The following is a 19,330-nucleotide window of genomic DNA, read 5'->3' as shown; positions in this document are numbered from 1 at the left end:
TTTTTTTAAGTTGGAGTCTCGGTCTGTTGCACAGACTGGAGTGCAATGGCGCAATCTCAGCTGACTGCAACCTCCGCCTCCCAGGTTCAAGGGATTCTCCCGCCTCAGTCTCCCAAGTAGCTGGGATTACAGGCGCCTGCTACCACATCCAGCTAATTTTTGTATTTTCGGTAGAGACAGGGTTTCACCATATTGGCCGGGCTGGTCTCAAACTCCTGACCTCAAGTGATCTGCCCGCCTTGGCCTCCCAAAGTGCTGGGATTACAGGCACGAGCCAACGTGCCTGGCCCCACCCTTTATTCTTGAACGTGGACTCTATATGGACTAGGGGCCTAGTGTAGGGGCGGGGCACAAGGCCTGGCCTGGCCAATAGTTCAGGTCCAGCCGGAGGCCAGAGATGTGACTAACGCCACAACCTACCTGGCAGGCAGAGGGGGATGAGGGGAATATGCTCTCAAAGGTACAGCAAGGCCTGTGGGGCAGCTGTGGACAGTCCCAGCCACCTCCCTCCACCCTCTCGGCCAGCACTATCTGGTCACCATGGCGCCCATCGGTCATGGGAGAGGCGCCACCCGCCCACCCACTGGCCCCAGCTCAGCCTCGAATTTCTTTTTGGCGGGTCCAGCCAGGAGGCTGCCAACGGGTGGGTGCAGGGCAGGAATGGAAGGCGGCTCTACTGGCAGCTGGGGACCAGGCACCCAAGGCTGGGCGGAGGTCAGTCTTAAGGCCGGTGTCCCCCCACCCACCCCAAGGTTTCCTCCCTCCAAGAAGCTCGGCCTGGACCCCTCCTAATGTCCCTGCCCAGGGTGTCCTCTTTTGCCACTTCCCTCCCCTACCAGGCTGGGGGTGCGGGGCACTTGCTGTCCTGCCCTGGCAACCAGAGACAGGGTCTGCTTTCAAATGAATAGGCCTGGGTGGGGCTTGGGGAAACCCAGCGTCTTATCTTTTCCCTGGGAGGTAAGCCCAGGCCAGGCTCAGAGGTCAAGGGGCATGCATCCCCATCCAGCACCCCTTGACCTCACAGCCCCGTGCCACCAAGGGACCTCTGCACTGGTCATGCCCACTGCCAGGGTGCCTGTCCCCCTAGAACCTAGCCTGGCAGCTCCTTTTTGTTGTTCGGGTGGGCACAGCTCAATGGTGACCTCATCTGGGAGGCTCCGGCCAGCCCCGATGCCACCCACCCACCTCCCTCCCTATGGTGCAGCTGCCTTTCATCGAGGCTGGGTGCTTGGCCCCAGGACCCCAGCCACAGCAGGACTCTGCCTTGGAGGAGGGTTTGGGGGGCAGCAGGAGCAGCGCCTGGGGTTAACACTAACCCTGCAGGGCCCCTTGGGCTTTGCTGAGCTGAGGCCTGAGTTTTTCCTGCCCTGGCCCCCACTTCCTCCAGGCCACTAGGGGTTCTCATTTTGAATCTTGGTGCCCCTCATGATGGCGGCATGACTTCTCTGTGCCTCAGTTTCCCCCGATGCCAACCAGGGCTGCTCAGTGGCCTCTAGGGGCCAGGGTGAAGCATGGCCACAGGGTTGTGCTGCCCCTGGCCTGGCAGGAGCAGGTTGTGGCTGTGTGAGGGGCGGGGTGGGGGGTCTGCACAGCTGCTGCTCGTCACAGACCCCGGTCTCCAGGAACAGCCCTAGACGTCAGTGCCCCAGGACTCTCCCTGAGCGTCAGCTCCCACATGCCCCCAGCAAAGTGGCCAGAGCACATCAGATGGAACACCCTGGAGTTGAGATATTTATTAACAGATGGGGGTGCTGGGGGCGGGCTCCTGCCCCCAGAGGGGATGCGGGGTGGATGCCAGGTGGGGAGGGCTGCAGGGCTCCTGGCCTCTGTCCTGGCTTCGTGGTCCTGACAGCTCTGGACCAGCCTCAGGCGCTGGGAGTGTACTGTAGCACCAGCCTGTCAAAGTCGTTCTCCTTTAGCAAGACACATGGCGACACAGGGTGGGGGCGGGGTGTGGGGAGACAGGTGGAGGGAGAGAGAGAGGGCGCATGTGAGCCCAGGCTGAGCTCCAGGCGCCCCCGGCCTGGCTCTCAGGGACAGGCCACCCCCGCCGCTCACCTTGGCCTGGTACTCCTTGATGAAGGGATGGGACCTGTGGGCGTCCTTCAGCTGGGACAGGTACCGGTTTGTCACCTGCAGGGGAGGCAGGGAGGCAGGTGAGCCAAACACGGGGACCCCACGGTGGCTCTGACCTGCAGGACGGGTGGATGGGGGTGAGAGCCACAGTACCCCCGGGGGCTCCTCACCCTGCCTTGGGACTAGGCAGATCTTGGAGAACCTTCAGGTCAGGGTGGAGGGACGGGCCTGCCCCTGGAGAAGCGCTGGCATGGAGCTGGCCTCCGTACATGGTGAGGGATGTATCGTGGTGTTCAGGGGAGCAGGTTGGGCAGGGCCCCAGGTGAGGATGGGTTGGGACCCCAGGCTGGGGTCCCAGGGTCTGGACATTAGGGTTGGCCTGGAGCCCTGGGGGCCGCTTACCTCGGGGGGCTTGCCCAGGTGCTGGGACAGGACGATGAGGTTAACCAGCGTCTCCGGGTAGCCACTATCCTGGAGACACAGGCAGACACGGGCAGGCAGGGTCAGCCACTCCAGCCCCCATGCCTGCCCGTCACCCCCACCTCAGGCAGCACCACACAAGGTCACCTCCTCAGAGGTGGAGTGGGACTGACACTGCCCACCGCTCTGCAAGGTGGAAATCTCAGATGATATGGTGCCAAGGGGCCAGCCGCCTCGCTGAGCCTCAGTTTCCCCATCTGTGGTCCAGCTGGGGCATGACTCCTCGTTAATAGAGACTTGGGAAGGTTGTATTTGTTCCACACATCTCAAAGCCATGGGGCCCAGACCCAGATGGCCTCAACTCCTGCTACACAATGAACCCCGAGGCCATGGGCGGACCTGCCACCCCTGCACCGGCTCCCAAGGAGCCTTGAAGGAAACCTCGGCAGGGACCTTGCCTGAGCCACTCACTCTAGGCTCCCAGCACACAGGACCCTAGGAGACATCTAGGCCAAGAGACCCAGCCAGAGCCCTGGTGTCTGCTTGGAGCACAGACACACCAACCAGGACGTGCCCGGACCCAGACCTGCCCACGGCGGCCCATGGCAGGGCACCTTTTTGGAGACTGGACTTTTCTGAGCCTCAGTCTCCACCATGAAGGGGGACACCAGCTTGTGCTCACAGGAGCACCCATGAGGTGGCTCCAAAGGGAAGCAGGGGGACCTGAGTGCCTCCCAAAACCCAGCAAGAATGCAGGGTGACCACAGCCACCGGGAGGCCACCAGGGCCAAGGGGCATGGCCAGCCAGCCCCAGGTGGTGTTTCAGGAGACAAGGACAGAAGGGAGTCATCTAACTGGTGAGTCACGGAACGTGTCACCTGAGAGGTGTAACAAAAGCCCCCAGAGGATGCGGCCATGAACACAGAACACACATCCAAGTGTTCTCAGGTGGCAGAGAGGGGCAGGGTGGTGGAGGAGGGCGTCAGCCTCGCCCCTGTTGGCAGCAAGGGACACACAGCCTGAGATTGCGCATTAGGCTGGGAGTTCCTGACCAGCCCTGACTACTCAGAGCTAAAGATGGACCCTGCTCAGGAGGAGCAGTACCCAGCCTGTGATGGGGCCAGCCTGATACCCCTTGGCCTGCCCCGCTCTGCAAACAACTTTCTGATAACTCAGCCCCTGGAAAGTCAGACAGGGAGGAGGGCTCCACCAGTGTTTGTCAGTAGATTAAAACTGTTTCTCAGCTGGGCACAGTGGTGCACATCTATCATCCCAGCACTTTAGAAGGCTGAGGAAGGTGAGAATTGCTTGAGCCCAGGAGTTCAAGACTAACCTGGACAACACAGTGAGACCCCATTTCTAACAAAAAATACAAAAATTGGCCATGCATGGTGGCATACCCTGTTTCAAAAAACAAACAAAACCCCCCCCAAAATTCATTTCTCCAAAATGGAAAAAGCTTTGATGTCCTTTCTGATTATAAAAATAATAATCCAGGCCAGGCACAGTGGCTCACGCCTGTAATCCCAGTACTTTGGGAGGCTGAGGTGGGCGGATCATGAGGTCAGGAAATGAAGACCATCCTGGCTAACACGACAAAACCCCGTCTGTACTAAAAATACAAAAAAGTAGCTGGGCATGGTGGTGGGTGCCTGTAATTCCAGCTCCTCAGGAGGCTGAGGTAGGAGAATGGCATGAACCCGGGAGGCAGAGCTTGCAGTGAGCCGAGATCACACCACTGCACTCCAGCCTGGGCGACAGAGCAAGACTCCATCTCCAAAAAAAAAAAAAAAAAAAATTCCACCAAGCATGGTGGCTCACACCTATAATCTTAATGCTTTGGGAGGCTGAGGTGGGACGACCACTTGAGGCCAGGAGTTCGAGACCAACCTGGGCAACAAAGCAAGAACAACCCCGTCTTTACAAAATATATATATATTTTTAATTTAACATAATGTAAACTCTTCATAAAGACTGCAGATGGCCAGGTGTGGTGGCTCATGCCTATAATCCCAGCACTTTCGGAGACTGAGGTGGGTGGATCACCTGAGGTCAGGAGTTTGAGACCAGCCTGACCAACATGGCGAAACCCCGTCTCTACTAAAAATACAAAAATTAGGCAGGCGTGGTGGCAGGCGCCTGTAATCCCAACTACTTGGGAGGCTGAGGAAAAAGAATCACTTGAACCCAGGAGACGGAGGTTGCAGTGAGCTGAGATCATACCACTGCACTCCAGCCTGGGTGACAGAGTGAGACTCCATCTCAAAAAAAAGAAAGAAAGAAAAGACTGCAGACATCAGGCAGGAGACGACTGCAGCCAACCTGGGCAGGCAGCGCTCTCTCAACGAAGAGCTCCTGTCCACAGCACGCTCTCCCCTAAATAAGGACTGGGAGTGTCTCTCTAATACTGAGTATGTACTCAGGTGAGGGGTCCCACGTGCAGACCCCGGGCCAGGCAGCTGAGGTGACAACAAGGACGGCTCAGACCACTGAGGCCCAGGCTGCCCAGATGCCCCATTTCTGAGGCTGGAATCTGGATTTCTTTGCAGGTGAGATCCCTGCTTTGTGGATCTCGCTGCTGACTGGGCCTTAGAAGCCCTGTGGGGCCACACACACACCCAGGGGGTCTCTGCTACACTTGTTTCTGTCCGTCCTGACCCCGCCCTCTGGCCGCCTGGCCTTCCCTCCGTCCCCACTCTGGGACAGGCTAGTGCCTACCTTGTCTAGCGCCTCCTGCAGCAGGCCCTCGGCGGCTTCCCAGCGGCCCTGGGCCATGTGGCAGGCTGCCTGCCCATTGAGCAGCAGCAGGGTGGGTGAGCACTTGTCAGCCATCTCCTGGAAGATGTAGTAGGCATCCTGCAGCTTCTCACCGCCCTGCAGGGAGGGTCCCGCATCATCGCCTGTGCCCCTGCTGCCCGGCCCTTCCCCCGTCGGCCCCCTCCCCTAGCGGGGGGACTCCAGCACTGCACAGAGACGAATCTGGTGTGCCCGCTTCAAGGCACAGCCATTCCACCATGGGGACTGCCCGTAACTTGTACTCTGCTGATGGGGCCTAAAGACTCACGGCCGCCTCCTGCCCCACCTCCCACCCGGCTCCCAGAGTGCTGAGTACATAGAGTTGGAATCTGGGGCTTCCAGGGCCTCAGTGCACAGGTGGCTGGGCCAGGGTCTGAGCACATTAATCTGGGCACATTAGAGGAGAAGGAGTCAGCTCTGTGACCAGCAGCCCTGACCTGTCTGCTTGCTCAGAACAGTGGGACACTCGCAGGGGGAGCCTGAGGCCAAGGCGGGCTGTGAAAACAGCTTAAACTACCCGAGAGGGCTGCCGGGGCCTGTCCTACCACACTAGAGGGGTCACTGGAAGTCCATCTGGGTGAGGCTTCAGCCCCGTGGTGGGCAGGAGCGGGGAGCACATTTTTTTTTTTCTTTCCCAGAGTTTCACTCTTGATGCTCAGGCTGGAGTGCAATGGCGGCGATCTTGGCTCACCACAACTTCCACCTCCCAGGTTCAAGCGATTCTCCTGCCTCAGCCTCCCGAGTAGCTGGGTTTACAGGTGCATGCCACCAAGCCCAGCTAATTTTGTATTTTTAGTAAAGATGGGGTTTCTCCATGTTGGTCAGGCTGGTCTCAAACTCTCAACCTCACATAATCCACCCGCCTCGGCCTCCCAAAGTGCTGGGATTACAGGGGTGAGCCACTGCACCCAGCCAGGAAGCACATTTTAACAGGCCCACACAAAAGAGTGGCTCAGAAGGGGGCCAAGTCCCAGAAACCAGGAGAGGGGCTGTTGCCAGGCGGAGGTGCCCAAGCCTGGGAGCCGAGGACATCTCCACTGCTGCTATGGGAACACTGAACCCCGTCCCTGGCTGGCGACCAGGACCCTGGAGAGCAAAGCTGAAGTCGCAGAAAACCCCAGGAAGCCCTAGGGGAGGAGGGCCTGCCAGGCTAACCCAGACCCTGGAGTACCCCTGCCCCTCAGGCTCAGGAACCCCTGTCCCCGCCCCCACCATCTCTTTGCTCTGGCTCTGGCCAAGTCGCTTGGCTGTGAGAAGCCCAGAATGGAGTCAAGGCTGAGTTGTGCCAGGCTGGCAGGGGGCCATGGCCTGATCCTGGAGCCCCACTGGAGTGGCCAGCAGCCTAGGCACAGGTGGGGGTGCCCACAGACCTTGCTCAGCCAGGTGCCTGCAATGCCCACCCGCCTCATGGCCCAGGGCTCACCGTGGCCAGGCTGACCCAGGCAGTGGCGAGCTGGGTGAGGGTGGCGTCCTCGTCCAGGTCCTGCATTCTCTTCAGCTCCTTCCTGGGGCAGGGACAGATGACGGAGGGGATGAGTGGCCAAGGGCCCTGGCCTGGCCATCCCTGCCCTGTTCCCACTTGGGGCCCACCAGAGCCTGGGGATGGCCCCCGCTTTGTGCCCCACTGCATGCTCATACCCTATGACTAAATGCCCGAGCCACCCTGCCCTTCCGACCACGTGCAGGCCCTGGGAAGGTGGGACTGGCGCCAGCTATGGCCCCCCGGGGTGGCCAGCACAAGGTAGGGCTTGGGAGAGACTCACTCCACGGAGGATGGAACGCAGGGAAGGGCGACGGAACTACAGTGTGAACAATTCTGAGGCAAGGGCTTTGGAAACGGCAGTAGGGGAGTCCTGGACCCCCAGCCATGGCCTCCGACCTGGTGATGCCACGTGCAGGCCCCGCCAGCCCCATGGCGCAGTTACAAGCTGGCCAAGTAACATGTTGCTCGGGGCACAACCTCCACTCTCCCTCCATGAAGCCCACCCTCGCCCCGTGGGAGAGGCCCTGCCACCCACTGCACAGACAGAAACTGAGGCACAGAGAGCCATGGCCCTCCTCCCTGGCAACATACTGCAGGGAAGGGCTGAGTGACGGCAAGCCACCCTCATGGAAAGGGAAGACAAGAGTAATGACAGCACCACAGACGCTCTGGGCCGTGGCTCAGTGTGGGTGGAGAGGGGCGGGAGGGCTCACCGGGCGAGGTCCAGGCGGTCCAGCTTCAGCAGGATCTGCACCGTCATGGCTGTGCTGTAGGACAGGGCAGGGGGGCGGTCAGCGGGTGGCCACAGACACATTGCATGGCCGCTCCACACCCAGGGCTCACTGTGTGTCTGGGATGTTCCTAAGTCCTGTGCTTAGGACCACCAGCCCCGCCCAGCAGAGGGGGACACCCTCACTCCCACATTTCACCGCTCAGCTTCCTCGGGCCCAGGAGCTCTGGGGGGTACCGAGGATGGGGTTCCAGGCCCCGGCCCACTCACTGCCCATCTGGAGAAGCAGCCCAAATGGGCTGTGCTTGCAGATGGAGGGCCCTGCCCGGACTCAACACCCTGGAAGCGTCGACGCTCAGGAACAAGGCCCTAGAGGAGGGCCACGCACCCGCCCCTGCACCTGCACCTGCAGCAGAGCCCTGGGGCCACCCACTCTCTGCAGGTCCCCTCATTCCCTCATCCCTCTCGGCCCCAGGTGGCTGTGACCACGAATTACTCGTGAGGCCTCTTGTTCTTGTTTTCCCGCCAACAGGAGCCAGCACCTGGACTAGCACCGAGTCTGCCGGCTCGCCGACAGCGTGACATCCCCATTTATTTTCTTTTTTGTGTGTGAGACAGGGTCTGGCTCTGCCACCCAGGCTGGAGTGCAGTGGCACCATCATGGCTCACTGCAGCCTCCACCTCCCAGGCTCAAGGGATATTCCTGCTTCCGCCTCCCAAGTAGCTGGAAACATAGGTGCATGTCACCATGCCTGGCCGCGCCCTGCAATTCTAAGCCCTCCGTGGATGGAGGTGGGATGGGAGCAGATCCACAGCAACCATGAAATGCCCAGCTTGCAACTCACAGTGGAAGGCAGGCACTGCAGGGACAGCTCACGGGGAAGAACTGACACACTTTCTGTGACCAGTGCCCTGGACATGGCCCGGAGTCACATCCTAGGGTGGAGGGGGGCACCAACCTTGCAGGGCTTCAGCACCCCAACCCCAGAGGGCTCTGGAGGAGGGCTGGTGTGGGGGACCGGGGGAGGCCTGAGACTGGGCCCAGGGCCGAGACACAGAAGGCTTCGTGGGGGGTGGGGACGCAGAAACCGAGCAGAGACAAAGCTGCTTTCTGCTCTGCCCTTGGGAACAGAGGGTTTGCAGCCTGGGCACCGTGTCCTTGGATCCGCAGCCTGGTGTGCAGATGGGAGTGCCTCCCACACTGGGCAGGGGAGCTGGAGCCTGGACAGCAGGCCAGGGCCTCATTTCAGCACCACCTCATTCTCTGCTCCCATGACGACAGCCAGCAAGGCCGTGCGCAGCCTGGAGATGTGGCAGGGGACATTTGCCTCCCTGGACTGTCCCCAGAGCAGGGCGGCCACTCACCACTCCAGGCTGTCCCCCTGGTGCAGCGCACGCAGGGCAGCATCTGGGTTCTGGTCGTGGAGATAGATGGAGGCGGCCATGAGCAGGAAGGTGGTGTTGGTCACGTCCACGCTCCTGCTCATCTCTCGGTCCAGCTCGGCCACGATGCTGTCCCTGCAAGACACAGATGCTCAAGACCCACAGCTGGGGTGGCCTCTGTGGGACCTCAGAGGGTCCCCTTCCTTGGGAGCAGACAGGTCCAGAGAGGGTGAGCCAGGCCCTGGGGGTGCAGAGCAGCAGCAGGCCGAGCATCGAGCTGTTCCGACACGTCCTCCCTCCGTTCCTATGAAGCACCTCTCATGTTGGGCCAGGCAAGGACCCAAGGCCGGGAGATGTGGGGTGGAGCGCTCCAAGAGGACGTTAAGGAGGCACCGCCAGTCTCACACCAACCTCACCCACCTTCCTGAGGAGGCTGGTGGGCCCAGCTGGGACTCCTGACCATAACCCATCAGCCCTGTGGGCTTCAAGGCCACGTCTTCTAGCAGGAGGTCGTCCTGGGTGTGAGGAGCCGTGCAGAAGGATGGGAGCCCTGGGGCACCCCCACTGCCAGGGCGGCTGCCCTCAGTCCCTGAGAGCCCAGTGTGCTGGCTGCACCCTGAAGATGGCCAGTGTGTTATGGGCCAGGGCCAGGCTTGAGCCCAGGCGAGGCTGAGGACCAGCTCGGCTCCAAGGGCACAGGTCACCCATGCCTCCGTGTCCCTAACTGGACCCAGACCCTCCATTCCCCATTGCTACTGAGCAGCTAAAAAGAGAAGGCAGGTGAGGGGGCCACCCTAGACCGAAGCTGGTGTTCTTCTGGGTTCAAACGTGGCTCTGTGACCGCATAAGCATCCACGTGCGTCTGGGGGCTGTCTGCCCAGGGCCTGTGTCTGAGTTGTCACTGAGGGCATGGCATGTCTGATACCAACCAGGTTCCTGAGGGCTTGCCACAGTGCCAGGCCCAGTGGACAAGTGGCTTCAGGTCTCAGTCTGTTCCCATGCTGAGGGACCATGGTACAGGGATCACGCAGGGGAGGAGCAAGGAGCTCCTTTTTTTTTTTTTTTTTTGAGACGGAGTTTTGCTCTTGTTGCCTAAGCTGGAGTGCAATGGCGCAATCTCAGCTCACCGCAACCTCTGCCTCCCGGGTTCAAGCGATTCTCCTGCCTCAGCCTCCCAAGTAGCTGGAATCATAGACACCATATCCTGTTAATTCTGTATTTTTAGTAGAAATGGGGTTTCACCACGTTGGCCAGGCTGGTCTTGAAAACTCCTGACCTCAGGTGATCTGCCCACCTCGGCCTCTCAAAGTGCTGGGATTACAAGTATGAGCCACTGCGCCCAGCCCTCCTTTTATCTCTTAAAAGGACACAAGTCCTTGGCTTTGGGGCCCACCCTAAATCCAGCATGTCTTCATCTCATCTCTTAATTTGATCGGCAAAGACCCTTTTTCCAAATGATATCATATTCACAAGCACGTGGGATAGGATATGGACGCACCTTTTGGGGGACACCATTCACCCCACCATGCTGCCTCTGCACAGGAGTTAGCTCCCAGGAACCCCAGGTTTCTTTGAGTGAAGGGAGGCGGTAGTTGGGGCACTGCCTCCGTGGGCCAAGGAAGAGCAGGATCACAGCAGAGTCTCCCCGTGTCAGACCCTCACTCCGACCCCACAGCAGGAGGGGGCAAGGTTCCTGGGTCCCCACAGCCCAGCCCCCTCTCCCCTTGGCTGCCGCCCATGGGCGTTTGAGCAACGCTGGCCTGTGGCTCAGGGGCAGGACACGCGTGGCCTCACCCGCCCTCCCACTCCACTCCAGGGGAGACACTGGTAGGTTGCAGTCCTGGACTAGCTGGGACTAGAAAACTGATAGGATTTGGGAGGCTGAGGTGGGCAGACGGCCTAAGCTCAGGAGTTTGAGACCACCCTGGGCAACATGGTGAAACCCAGTCTCTGCTAAAATACAAAAATTAGCTGGGCGTGGTGGCACGCGGCTGTAGTCCTAGCTACTCAGGAGGCTGAGGCACAAGAATCACTTGAACCCAGGAGGCGGAGGTGGCAGTGAGCCGAGATCGCACCACTGCACTCCAGCCTGGTGACAGAGTGAGACTCCGTCTCTAAATAAATAAATAAATAAGAAAACTGATGGGAGGGCCCTGCCCCTTCTGCGCCCTGGGCTATCTTGGGGCTCTGGGTGGTGCAGAGGGCTGCTCAGTAATTGATATTTTCAGTTCTAGGTTCAGAGAGTGCCTTGTGGTCCATGAGGGCGTGTGCCCACACAGCACTGTCTCTGACCCTCCCCTTTGAAGCAGGATCCATCACCAGCCCCCCACAGCTGTGCAAGTGAGGGAAACTGAGGCACAAAGCAGCAGAGGAGCAGAGGGGAGAGGCGCCTAATCTGAGGGATGCTGTGTGCTGCACGCCATGCCCCCGCCCACCCAGGTTCATAACCAACAGGCCTTGGAGAAGGCCCCACGGCCCAGGCCAACCCATTCTCCGGGGCCTCACCTCCGGCTCTCGTGGGCGAGGTAGTCAGCGAACATGCGCACGGCCTGGAGCTCAGGGACCGAGGAGGGCTTGATCTCGTCCAGGACCACGCCGAACTTCCTCTGCAGTAGGGACAAGGCGTCAGCTGCACCCGTCCGCCCCAGAGGATTTCTGTCTTCAGCTTGGCAGGGAGAGCCCCAGACAGGAAGCCCCTGCCCCACCAGGGACCCCTCAGCCCACCAAGGGCCACCCCCACAGCAGTACACTGTGGAGGTCGGTGTGGCGTCACCTGTCATGAGCAGCCAGGTGTGCCCTCATCTGCAAGGCCACACTGCCCATGCCTTGAGCTGGGGACCCTGGCAGGTTACTGCCTGTTCCCTGGCAGCTGTCCACCTCTGGTGGTGAGGTGAAGGGCTTGTCACCTGGGGGCAGGGCAGCAACAGTTATGGGGGTTGTGACATGCGCTTCTGTAAAGCAGGACATGCCCCCAGCCAGCCCTGCCCACCTACTGGCCCTCCGAGGATGCCCAGACTGATACCACTGTCACATCTGCAGCCAGGGGCCCATCCCTCACTGTGTTCCCTCCTAGGTGGTTCCCCATTCTTTTTTTTTTTTTTTTTTTTGAGACGGAGTCTCGCTCTGTCACCCAGGCTGGAGTGTAGTGGCGCAATCTCGGCTCACTGCAAGCTCCGCCTCCCGGGTTCACGCCATACTCCTGCTTCAGCCTCCCGAGTAGCTGGGACTACAGGCGCCCGCCACCATGCCCCGCTGATTTTTTTGTATTTTTAGTAGAGACGGGGTTTCACTGTGTTAGCCAGGATGGTCTCGATCTCCTGACCTTGTGATCCACCTGCCTCGGCCTCCAAAGTAATCCCAACAAGCTGGGATTACAGGCGTAAGCCACTACGCCCGGCCTTTTTTTTTTGAGATGGAGTTTCGCTCTTGTTGCCCAGGCTGGAGTGCAATGGCATGACCTCAGCTCACCAAAACCTCTGCCTCCCAGGTTCAAGCAATTCTCATGCCTCAGCCTCCCGAGTAGCTGGGATTACAGGCATGCACCACCACACCCAGCTAATTCTGTATTTTTAGTAGAGACAGGGTTTCTCCATGTTGAGGCTGGTCTCGAACTCCTGACATTAGGTGATCCGCCCACCTCACAGCCTCCCAAAGTGCTGGGATTACAGGCGTGAACTACCAGGCCCAGCCCCTATTCTTACTTTTTTAGAGACAAGGTCTTGCTCTGTTGTCCAAGCTGGAGTGCAATGGCATGATCACGGCTCACTGTAGTCTTGACCTCCTGGGCTCAACCGATCCTCCTGCCACAGCCTCCCAAGTAGCTGAGACTCCAGGCACATGCCACCATGCCTGGCTTATTTTTTAATTTTTTTTGTAGAGATGGAGGTCTCACTATGTTGCCCAGGCTGGTCTTGAACTCCTGGCTTCAAGTGATCCTCCCACCTCAGCCTCCCAAAGTGCTGGGATTACAGGCATGAGCCACTGTGCCTGGCTCCCACCAATTATTTTAGAAAAAAAAAATCAGCTGGGTGCGTTGGCTCACGCCTGTAATCTCAGCACTTTGGGAGGCTGAGGCAGGTGAGTCACGAGGTCAGGAGTTCGAGACCACCCTGGCTAATGTGGTGAAACCACGTGTCTATTAAAAATATAAAAATTAGCCGGGCGTGGTAGCATGCACCTATAATCCCAGCTACTCAGGAGGCTGAGGCAAGAGAATCATTTGAACCCAGGAGGTGGAGGCTGCAGTGAGCTAAGATCGAGTATGACAGAGCAAGAATTCGTCTCAAAAAAAAAAAAAAAAATCAAGAAGCTGTGACCCAGGCCCCCTGGCCTGGCAGTCTTGGGCCTCCGTGACACAGCCACCTTCACATGCTGCCTGCACTGGCTGTTCACAGTCACTGGACACTGCAGGCCTGGGTCCCTGCTTTGCCTGGGTCCCTGCTTTGTTTACTGTCCCCGCCACCCACTCTGTGGTGCCTTCCTGTCCCCAGCCCCACCCTCTACTCTGTTCATCACTCTCGCCCCCGGCCAAGGCCCGCACTCACCTGCGCAAGGTACGCTCTATACAGGAAGACGTCCCTCTCCACGTCTCTCTCTGGGCTTGACAGCTGTGGGAACCAATGTGGGTCAGGACGCACAGTGGGACGCCCAGTGCAGCCCACACAGGGTGAGCATGACAGACAGGCCCCTGTACACTGGGACACGCGGCTTCTCCGGCAGGGTTGGAGGTCTGAATCCCAGCCCTGATCCTCCACAGCCCGAGTGGCCTCTGCTAGGGGTACCTTACATGGGGAGTGCCTGATCTCATCCCGTGCTGTCACCACCCCAGGAAGGAGGCTTGCTCCCAAGTTCAGTGTCTGCTCCAGCCACACTTAAGAAGCCAGGGTGGCGCCCGCACCTCTAACTTCTGGACATGCGGCCACTATGGCTTGATTCTGTTCTGCTTTTGTCTCAAGAGATTTTGAGCTCAGTTTGGCTGCCCCAGTTTGGTGACATCTGTGTCCAGCCCTGGCCAGGGGAGACCCTGGGAACGGCTCTGTACTTGGGCCACACCCTCACAGCCCAGCCACTGCACAGAGCTGAGGAGCAAGAGGGAGGTGACCTGTGGCAACATCCATTTTGGGACGATAAGGAAGCTGCCCCTGAGCCCAGGCCAGGCAGGGAGGCTGGGGCCCCTCCTCCAGAACACAGCTTTGCATGCTGCCCCCGGAGGCTGGCTGACTTCCCGGGGTGCCCACGGCAGGTGGGCACAGTGCAGCTCAGCCTGTGGCCTGAGGGTGCTCACTCAGGCCCCTAGGGGCTTTGAGAGGAAAGTACAGTTGGGAAGGGGCCCAGCCACCTCGGCATCGCCACTCCAACAACCTCTAAACGGAGGGAACTGAGAAGGCTGTCAGCAAGAGGGCCTGCCAGCTGTCAAGGCACAGGATCAAAGGACCTGGTGCCCAAACCAGGGGGAGTCACTCTGCCCTGTCCTCTGAAGCCGAGAACCACAGATTCCAAGCCACATCTCTTCCTTCTCCCCAGCCTGAGGGAGGAGCGTGGATGTCAAACGTGTCCTCATCCCAGGCCGCTGCAGACCTGGCCCCAGCCTGACTCAGGCTGCCATTGCCAAGAGACCCCAGCAGCTTCTGCTCAGGCCCTGGTGGCCAGAGTGGGTATCTGGCTGTGATTTGGAACAAGATGCCATCGAAATAAATAACTCCTAGAAGAATGTCAAAGGCACGTGGAGGGTGGAGGCTGCAGAAATCGAGCCCTGCAAATGGGATGGACAGGTGAAAGATGTACCTTCTCAAGTATGCAAAGAAACATATCATAGGCCGGGCATGGCAGCTCATGCCTGTAATCCCAGCACTTTGGGAGGCCGAGGCGGGTGGATCATTAGAGGTCAGGAGTTCCAGACCAGCCTGGCCAACATGGTGAAACCCCACCTCTACTTAAAAATACAAAAATTAGCCAGGTGTGGTGGCGGGCTCCTGTAATCCCAGCTGCTCAGGAGGCTGAGGCAGGAGAATCACTTGAACCCGGGAGGTGGAGGCTGTAGTGAGCTGAGATCACACCATTGCACACCAGCCTAGGCGACAGAGCAAGACTCCATCTCAATAAAAAATACATAAGTAACTCTCAATCAACCTTCTGAGGTGGACATCAGTTAGGTGACTAGCCCAGGGCCGCATGCCACCCTCAGTTAAAAAAGAGACAGGCCAGGTGTGGTGGCTCACACCTGTAATCCCAGTGCTTTGGGAGGCCAAAGCAGGAGCACTGCTTGAGCCCAGGAGTTTGAGACCAGCATAGGCAACATAGCAAAAAGCAAAGTCTTTTTTTTTTTTTTTGATGGAGTCTTGCTCCGTCACCCAGGCTGGAGTGCAGTGGTGTGATCTCGGCTCACTACAACCTCTGCCGCCTGGGTTCAAGAGATTTTTCTGCCTCAGCCTCTCGAGTAGCCGGAACTATATGTATTTTTAATAGAGACGGGGTTTCACCATATTGGCCAGGCTGGTCTTGAACTCCTGACCTTGTGAACCAGCTGCCTCGGCCTCCCAAAGTGCTGGGATTACAGACATGAGCCGCCGCACCTGGTCTGAGACCCTGTGTCCATAAAAATATTTTAAATATTAGCTGGGTGTGGTAGCGTGCACCTGTAGTCCCAGCAACTTGGGAGGCTCATGAAGGAGGATCGCTTGAGCCTGGGAGGTTGAGGCTACAGTGGACTATGATCATGCCACTGCACTGCACTCCACTCCAGCCTGGGTGACAGAGTGAGACCCTGTCTATCTTTAGGGAAAAAGAAAAGAGACAAAAGCTGGCTGTTGGGCTTTCAAAGTGAGGACACAGTGGGGCGCCACAGGGGGCACCAGGGTGGCCTCCGCTGCCCCTGTGTGAATTGCAGGTGCCCAGGAGACTGTGTGTGCAGAAGTGCTCAGAGGCTGCAGAGTGCACTGGGGAGACAAGAGTGCCAGGAAGCATAACAACAACAAATGTGCAGACCGTGACCCTGACGTGAGGCTCTGGAACCATTATGGCTTTCCTCGACTCCCAGGGACGATCCTACCATCAGGACGCATGTGTGTTCCCGGGATGGAAGAGCACTGCTCTTCAACCCCAAGGCCTCACTAGGATCACCTGGGAGCCCAGAAACCAGCAAAGCCAGGAGGCCACGTCCACCAAGGACACCTGGCCCTAGGATGGCCCCCGCACTGGCCCTAGGTGGCTTAAGATGTGGCCATGGTTGAGGAATCAGGGTACTGTTTGGGAAGGCTGATGACAGGATGGGGGCCCTGTAGCTGGAAACCTTGGGGGTAGTAACTCCTCCCTTCTGTCCCTATAGCCAGTGATCTGACCACACTGGGCAAGGCCTATGAGCTGCTTTAACCCCAACAGCTGGGCGATGCCTGCCATCTTGTGGGCAACTGGCAAATGTCAGAAACCCAGAAATGTCATGATGGTAGCCTAGTGCTGGGGGCAGTAAAGGGCAAAGACATGCCAGGTGCTCTCCCTGGGGCCACCTCAGGTGGGGCTGAGGTTGCTCAGGCCACTGTCATGAACTACCACAGACCAGATGGCTTAAAAAATGTATTCCTCAAAAATTAGCCAGGTGTGGTGGCGCACGCCTGTAATCCCACCTACTCGGGAGGCTGAGGCAGGAGAATCGCTTGAATCCAGGAGGCAGAGATTGTAGTGAGCTGAGATCGTGCCACTACACTCCAGCCTGGGCAACAGAGCAAGACTACATATCAAAAGAAAAAAAAAATTAGCTGGGTGTGGTGGCGGGCATCTGTAATCCCAGCTACTCAGGAGGCTGAGGCAGGAGAATCGCTTGAACCCAAGAGGAGGAGGATGCAGTGAGCTGAGATTGTGCCACTGCACTCCAGCCTGAGTGACACAGAATGAGACTCTGTCTCAAAAAAAAAAAAAGTATACCTTCACAGTCACAGTCCTGGAGGCCAGAAGTCCCAAATCAAGGAAGGTGTCAGCAGGGCCACACTCCTTTCAAAGGCTCTAGGGGAGGATACTTCCCTGCCTCTCCCAGCTTTTGGTGACTGTGACATTCCTCAGCTTGTAGCCACATCACTCCCATCTCTGCCTCCGTCATCTCTGTGTCTCAAATCTCTCCCTCTGCCTTCTTTTTTTTCTTTTTCCAGTGGCGGGTTCTGGTGAAGACAAGAAAGCCTACTAGACACATTCTTTCTTTTTTTTTTTTTTTGCGATAGGGTCTCACTTTTGACACAGCAAGAGCACCATCATCTCAGACAAACACTGCCGCTTTTTAAGTTCCAGCTCCCTTTCTAGCCTCATGCATTTTAAGGAAATTTCTTTTTTTTTTTTTGAGAGGATTCTCACTCGTCTCCTACACTTGAATGCAATGGCTCGATCTCGGCTCACTGCAACCTCCACCTCCCAGGTTCAAACGATTCTCCTGCCTCTGCCTCCCAAGTAGCTGGGATTAAGGTGCCTGCCACCACGCCCGGCTAATTTTTGTATTTTTTAGTAGAGACAGGGTTTCACCAAGTTGGTCAAGCTGGTCTCGAACTCCTGACCTCAGGTGATCCGCCCCTCGGCCTCCCAAAGTGCTGGGATTACAAGTGTGAACCACTGCGCCCGGCCAGGAAATCATTTCCAACTACAAGCAGCCAGAAAGAGGAGACAGTAAAACACAGAAAGACAGCTCGGGCAGAGAGAGAGTGGGGAGAAAGGTTTCTTGGGTAACTGCCAAACTTCACCCTCATACAATGGGCCCCAGTAAAACAGAGGGCCTTAATAAGCACATTCCTTTCCCTTCAGGTGCACTAAAATAGGGAAGCTAAAAGCAGACTAGGGGGGTATGCCTGCAGATGCAGAAAGATGTATGGGAGGCTGGGCGCAGTGGCTCACACCTGTAATCCCAACACTTTGGTAGGCCAAGGCGGGCAGATCACAAGGTCAAGAAATGGAGACCATCCTGGCTAACATGGTGAAACCCTGTCTCTACCAAAAATACAAAAGTTAGCTGGGCCATGGTGGCGCGCACCTGCAATCCCAGCTACTCAGGAGGCTGAGAAAGGAGAATTGCTTGAACCTGGGAGGCAGAGGTTGCAGTGAGCCAAGATCACCCCACTGCACTCCAGCCTGGCGACAGCGCGAGACTCCATCTCAAAAAAAAAAAAAAGAAAAGAAAAAAGAAAGATGTATAGATGTATGGGAACAGACACACAAATCTCCCTCCCAGATAAGCACAACAAAGAGACACAGAAGCAGTTCAAGCCTCTGATAAACTCTCCGACCCTGAATCCTTAAAAACTCAGTCTGTAAAAGAGTGTGCCTCTGACCCGGCTAGGCCAGAAGGCGCCTCTCAGGTTTGTTTTCTCTAAAATAAACCTGTCTTGACTAGCAAGCCGCCTTTCGTGTTTCTTTCCTCTTTAATTCTTACAACTTTTGTCACCCAGGCTGGAGGGCAGTGGCGCGATCTCGGTTCACTGCAACCTCGGCCTCCGGGTTGAAGCGATTCTCCTGTCTCAGCCTCCCGGTAGCTGAGATTACAGGTGCCCGCCACCACGCCCGGCTAATTTTTGTATTTTTGGTAGACCCATGGTTTCTCCACGTTGCCCAAGCTGGTCTCGAACTCCTGGGCGCATAAGATCCGCCCGCCTCGGCCTCCCAAAGCGCCAGAATTAGAGGCGTTTGAGCCACTGCGCTGGGAAACTGTGTTATCATTCTGAGTCCAGCGGAATACAGTGCCTGTCCATAAAAGTGCTCAATGAAGAATGAATGTATGAATGGGTAAGCTATGGGAGAAATAACCAGGCTCGATGGGCAGGGAAACGTCCTTCTCTGAACTTTAGGGTTCTCATTCGTAAAATGAAGATAAGCAACAGTCTCTATCTCACGGGAACTGAAGGTATGGCTGAACAAAATACACTTAGTGTCACTACAGTGGCATAAACACCTCCCTTACTCAAAACGCCTTCAAGGGCGTAGAGCGAACGCTGTACGAGTGAGCAGTACCGTAAACTGGTACTGCTCTGGGTTCTGTCATGGGACAGTGATTACTTCTCACTGAACTGTGGAAAAGGTGCCCAAAAAACGCGAGAAGAAAAGAGAAAGTTTTTAGACGCAGAACGCGGTTCGCGGCCATCAGGAAGCGTCCTCCGCCTCCGCCCCCAGCGTCCCCGCGCCCCTGCGCGGCCGCACCTTCACCCGCTGCGCCTCGTTTATGCACTGCTGGTAGCTGCCGATGTAGAAGGCGTTCTTCACGTCGAACAGCTCGTCTACCTCCCCGGAGCCGCCGGAGGCCGGGCCGGGGGCCGGAGGCGCCATGTCGCTGTCTTCTCACCCGCTCCTCTTCCTTGAAAGACACGTCGGCCGGAAGCAAGACACCTGCACAGGCACGCTGGGAAATGTAGTTTACTTTTTCCGCGTGGCGGCGAAGTAAGCCAAAGGGAAGCTCCACAATAATAAGCAAGGGGGCG

The 19,330-nt window shown here is 57.6% G+C and overlaps 1 protein-coding gene across 1 annotated transcript; it reads right to left on the bottom strand.

The window, feature by feature from the left end:
- Positions 1-1,703: 1,703 nt before the first annotated feature.
- Positions 1,704-19,301, bottom strand: COPE (coatomer protein complex subunit epsilon). Its single transcript, XM_030820372.1, has 10 exons — positions 19,053-19,301; positions 13,433-13,495; positions 11,394-11,494; positions 8,871-9,023; positions 7,489-7,542; positions 6,716-6,797; positions 5,215-5,370; positions 2,479-2,547; positions 2,059-2,133; positions 1,704-1,913 (listed from the first exon to the last, which is right to left on the bottom strand). Exons 1-10 carry the CDS (start codon positions 19,176-19,178, stop codon positions 1,866-1,868), a joined length of 927 nt encoding a protein of 308 aa, XP_030676232.1. The 5' UTR covers positions 19,179-19,301; the 3' UTR covers positions 1,704-1,865.
- Positions 19,302-19,330: the final 29 nt, after the last annotated feature.

Source organism: Nomascus leucogenys, chromosome 10, assembly GCF_006542625.1.
Source record: "Nomascus leucogenys isolate Asia chromosome 10, Asia_NLE_v1, whole genome shotgun sequence".
Lineage (NCBI taxonomy): Eukaryota > Metazoa > Chordata > Mammalia > Primates > Hylobatidae > Nomascus > Nomascus leucogenys.
The sequence above is the reverse complement of the archived record's forward strand: the minus strand, read 5'-3'. Positions and strand labels throughout refer to the sequence as shown.

Bases quoted from the DNA above. Each gene is read 5' to 3' on its own strand.
- COPE (XM_030820372.1), bottom strand. From the start codon at position 19,178: ATGGCGCCTCCGGCCCCCGGCCCGGCCTCCGGCGGCTCCGGGGAGGTA. The intron at 13,496-19,052 runs GTGCGGCCGCGC...TGGTTCCCACAG, and splicing joins ACGAGGCGCAGCGGGTGAAG to CTGTCAAGCCCAGAGAGAGA. The intron at 5,371-6,715 runs GTGAGCCCTGGG...CCCTCCCTGCAG, and splicing joins CCTGGGTCAGCCTGGCCACG to GGCGGTGAGAAGCTGCAGGA.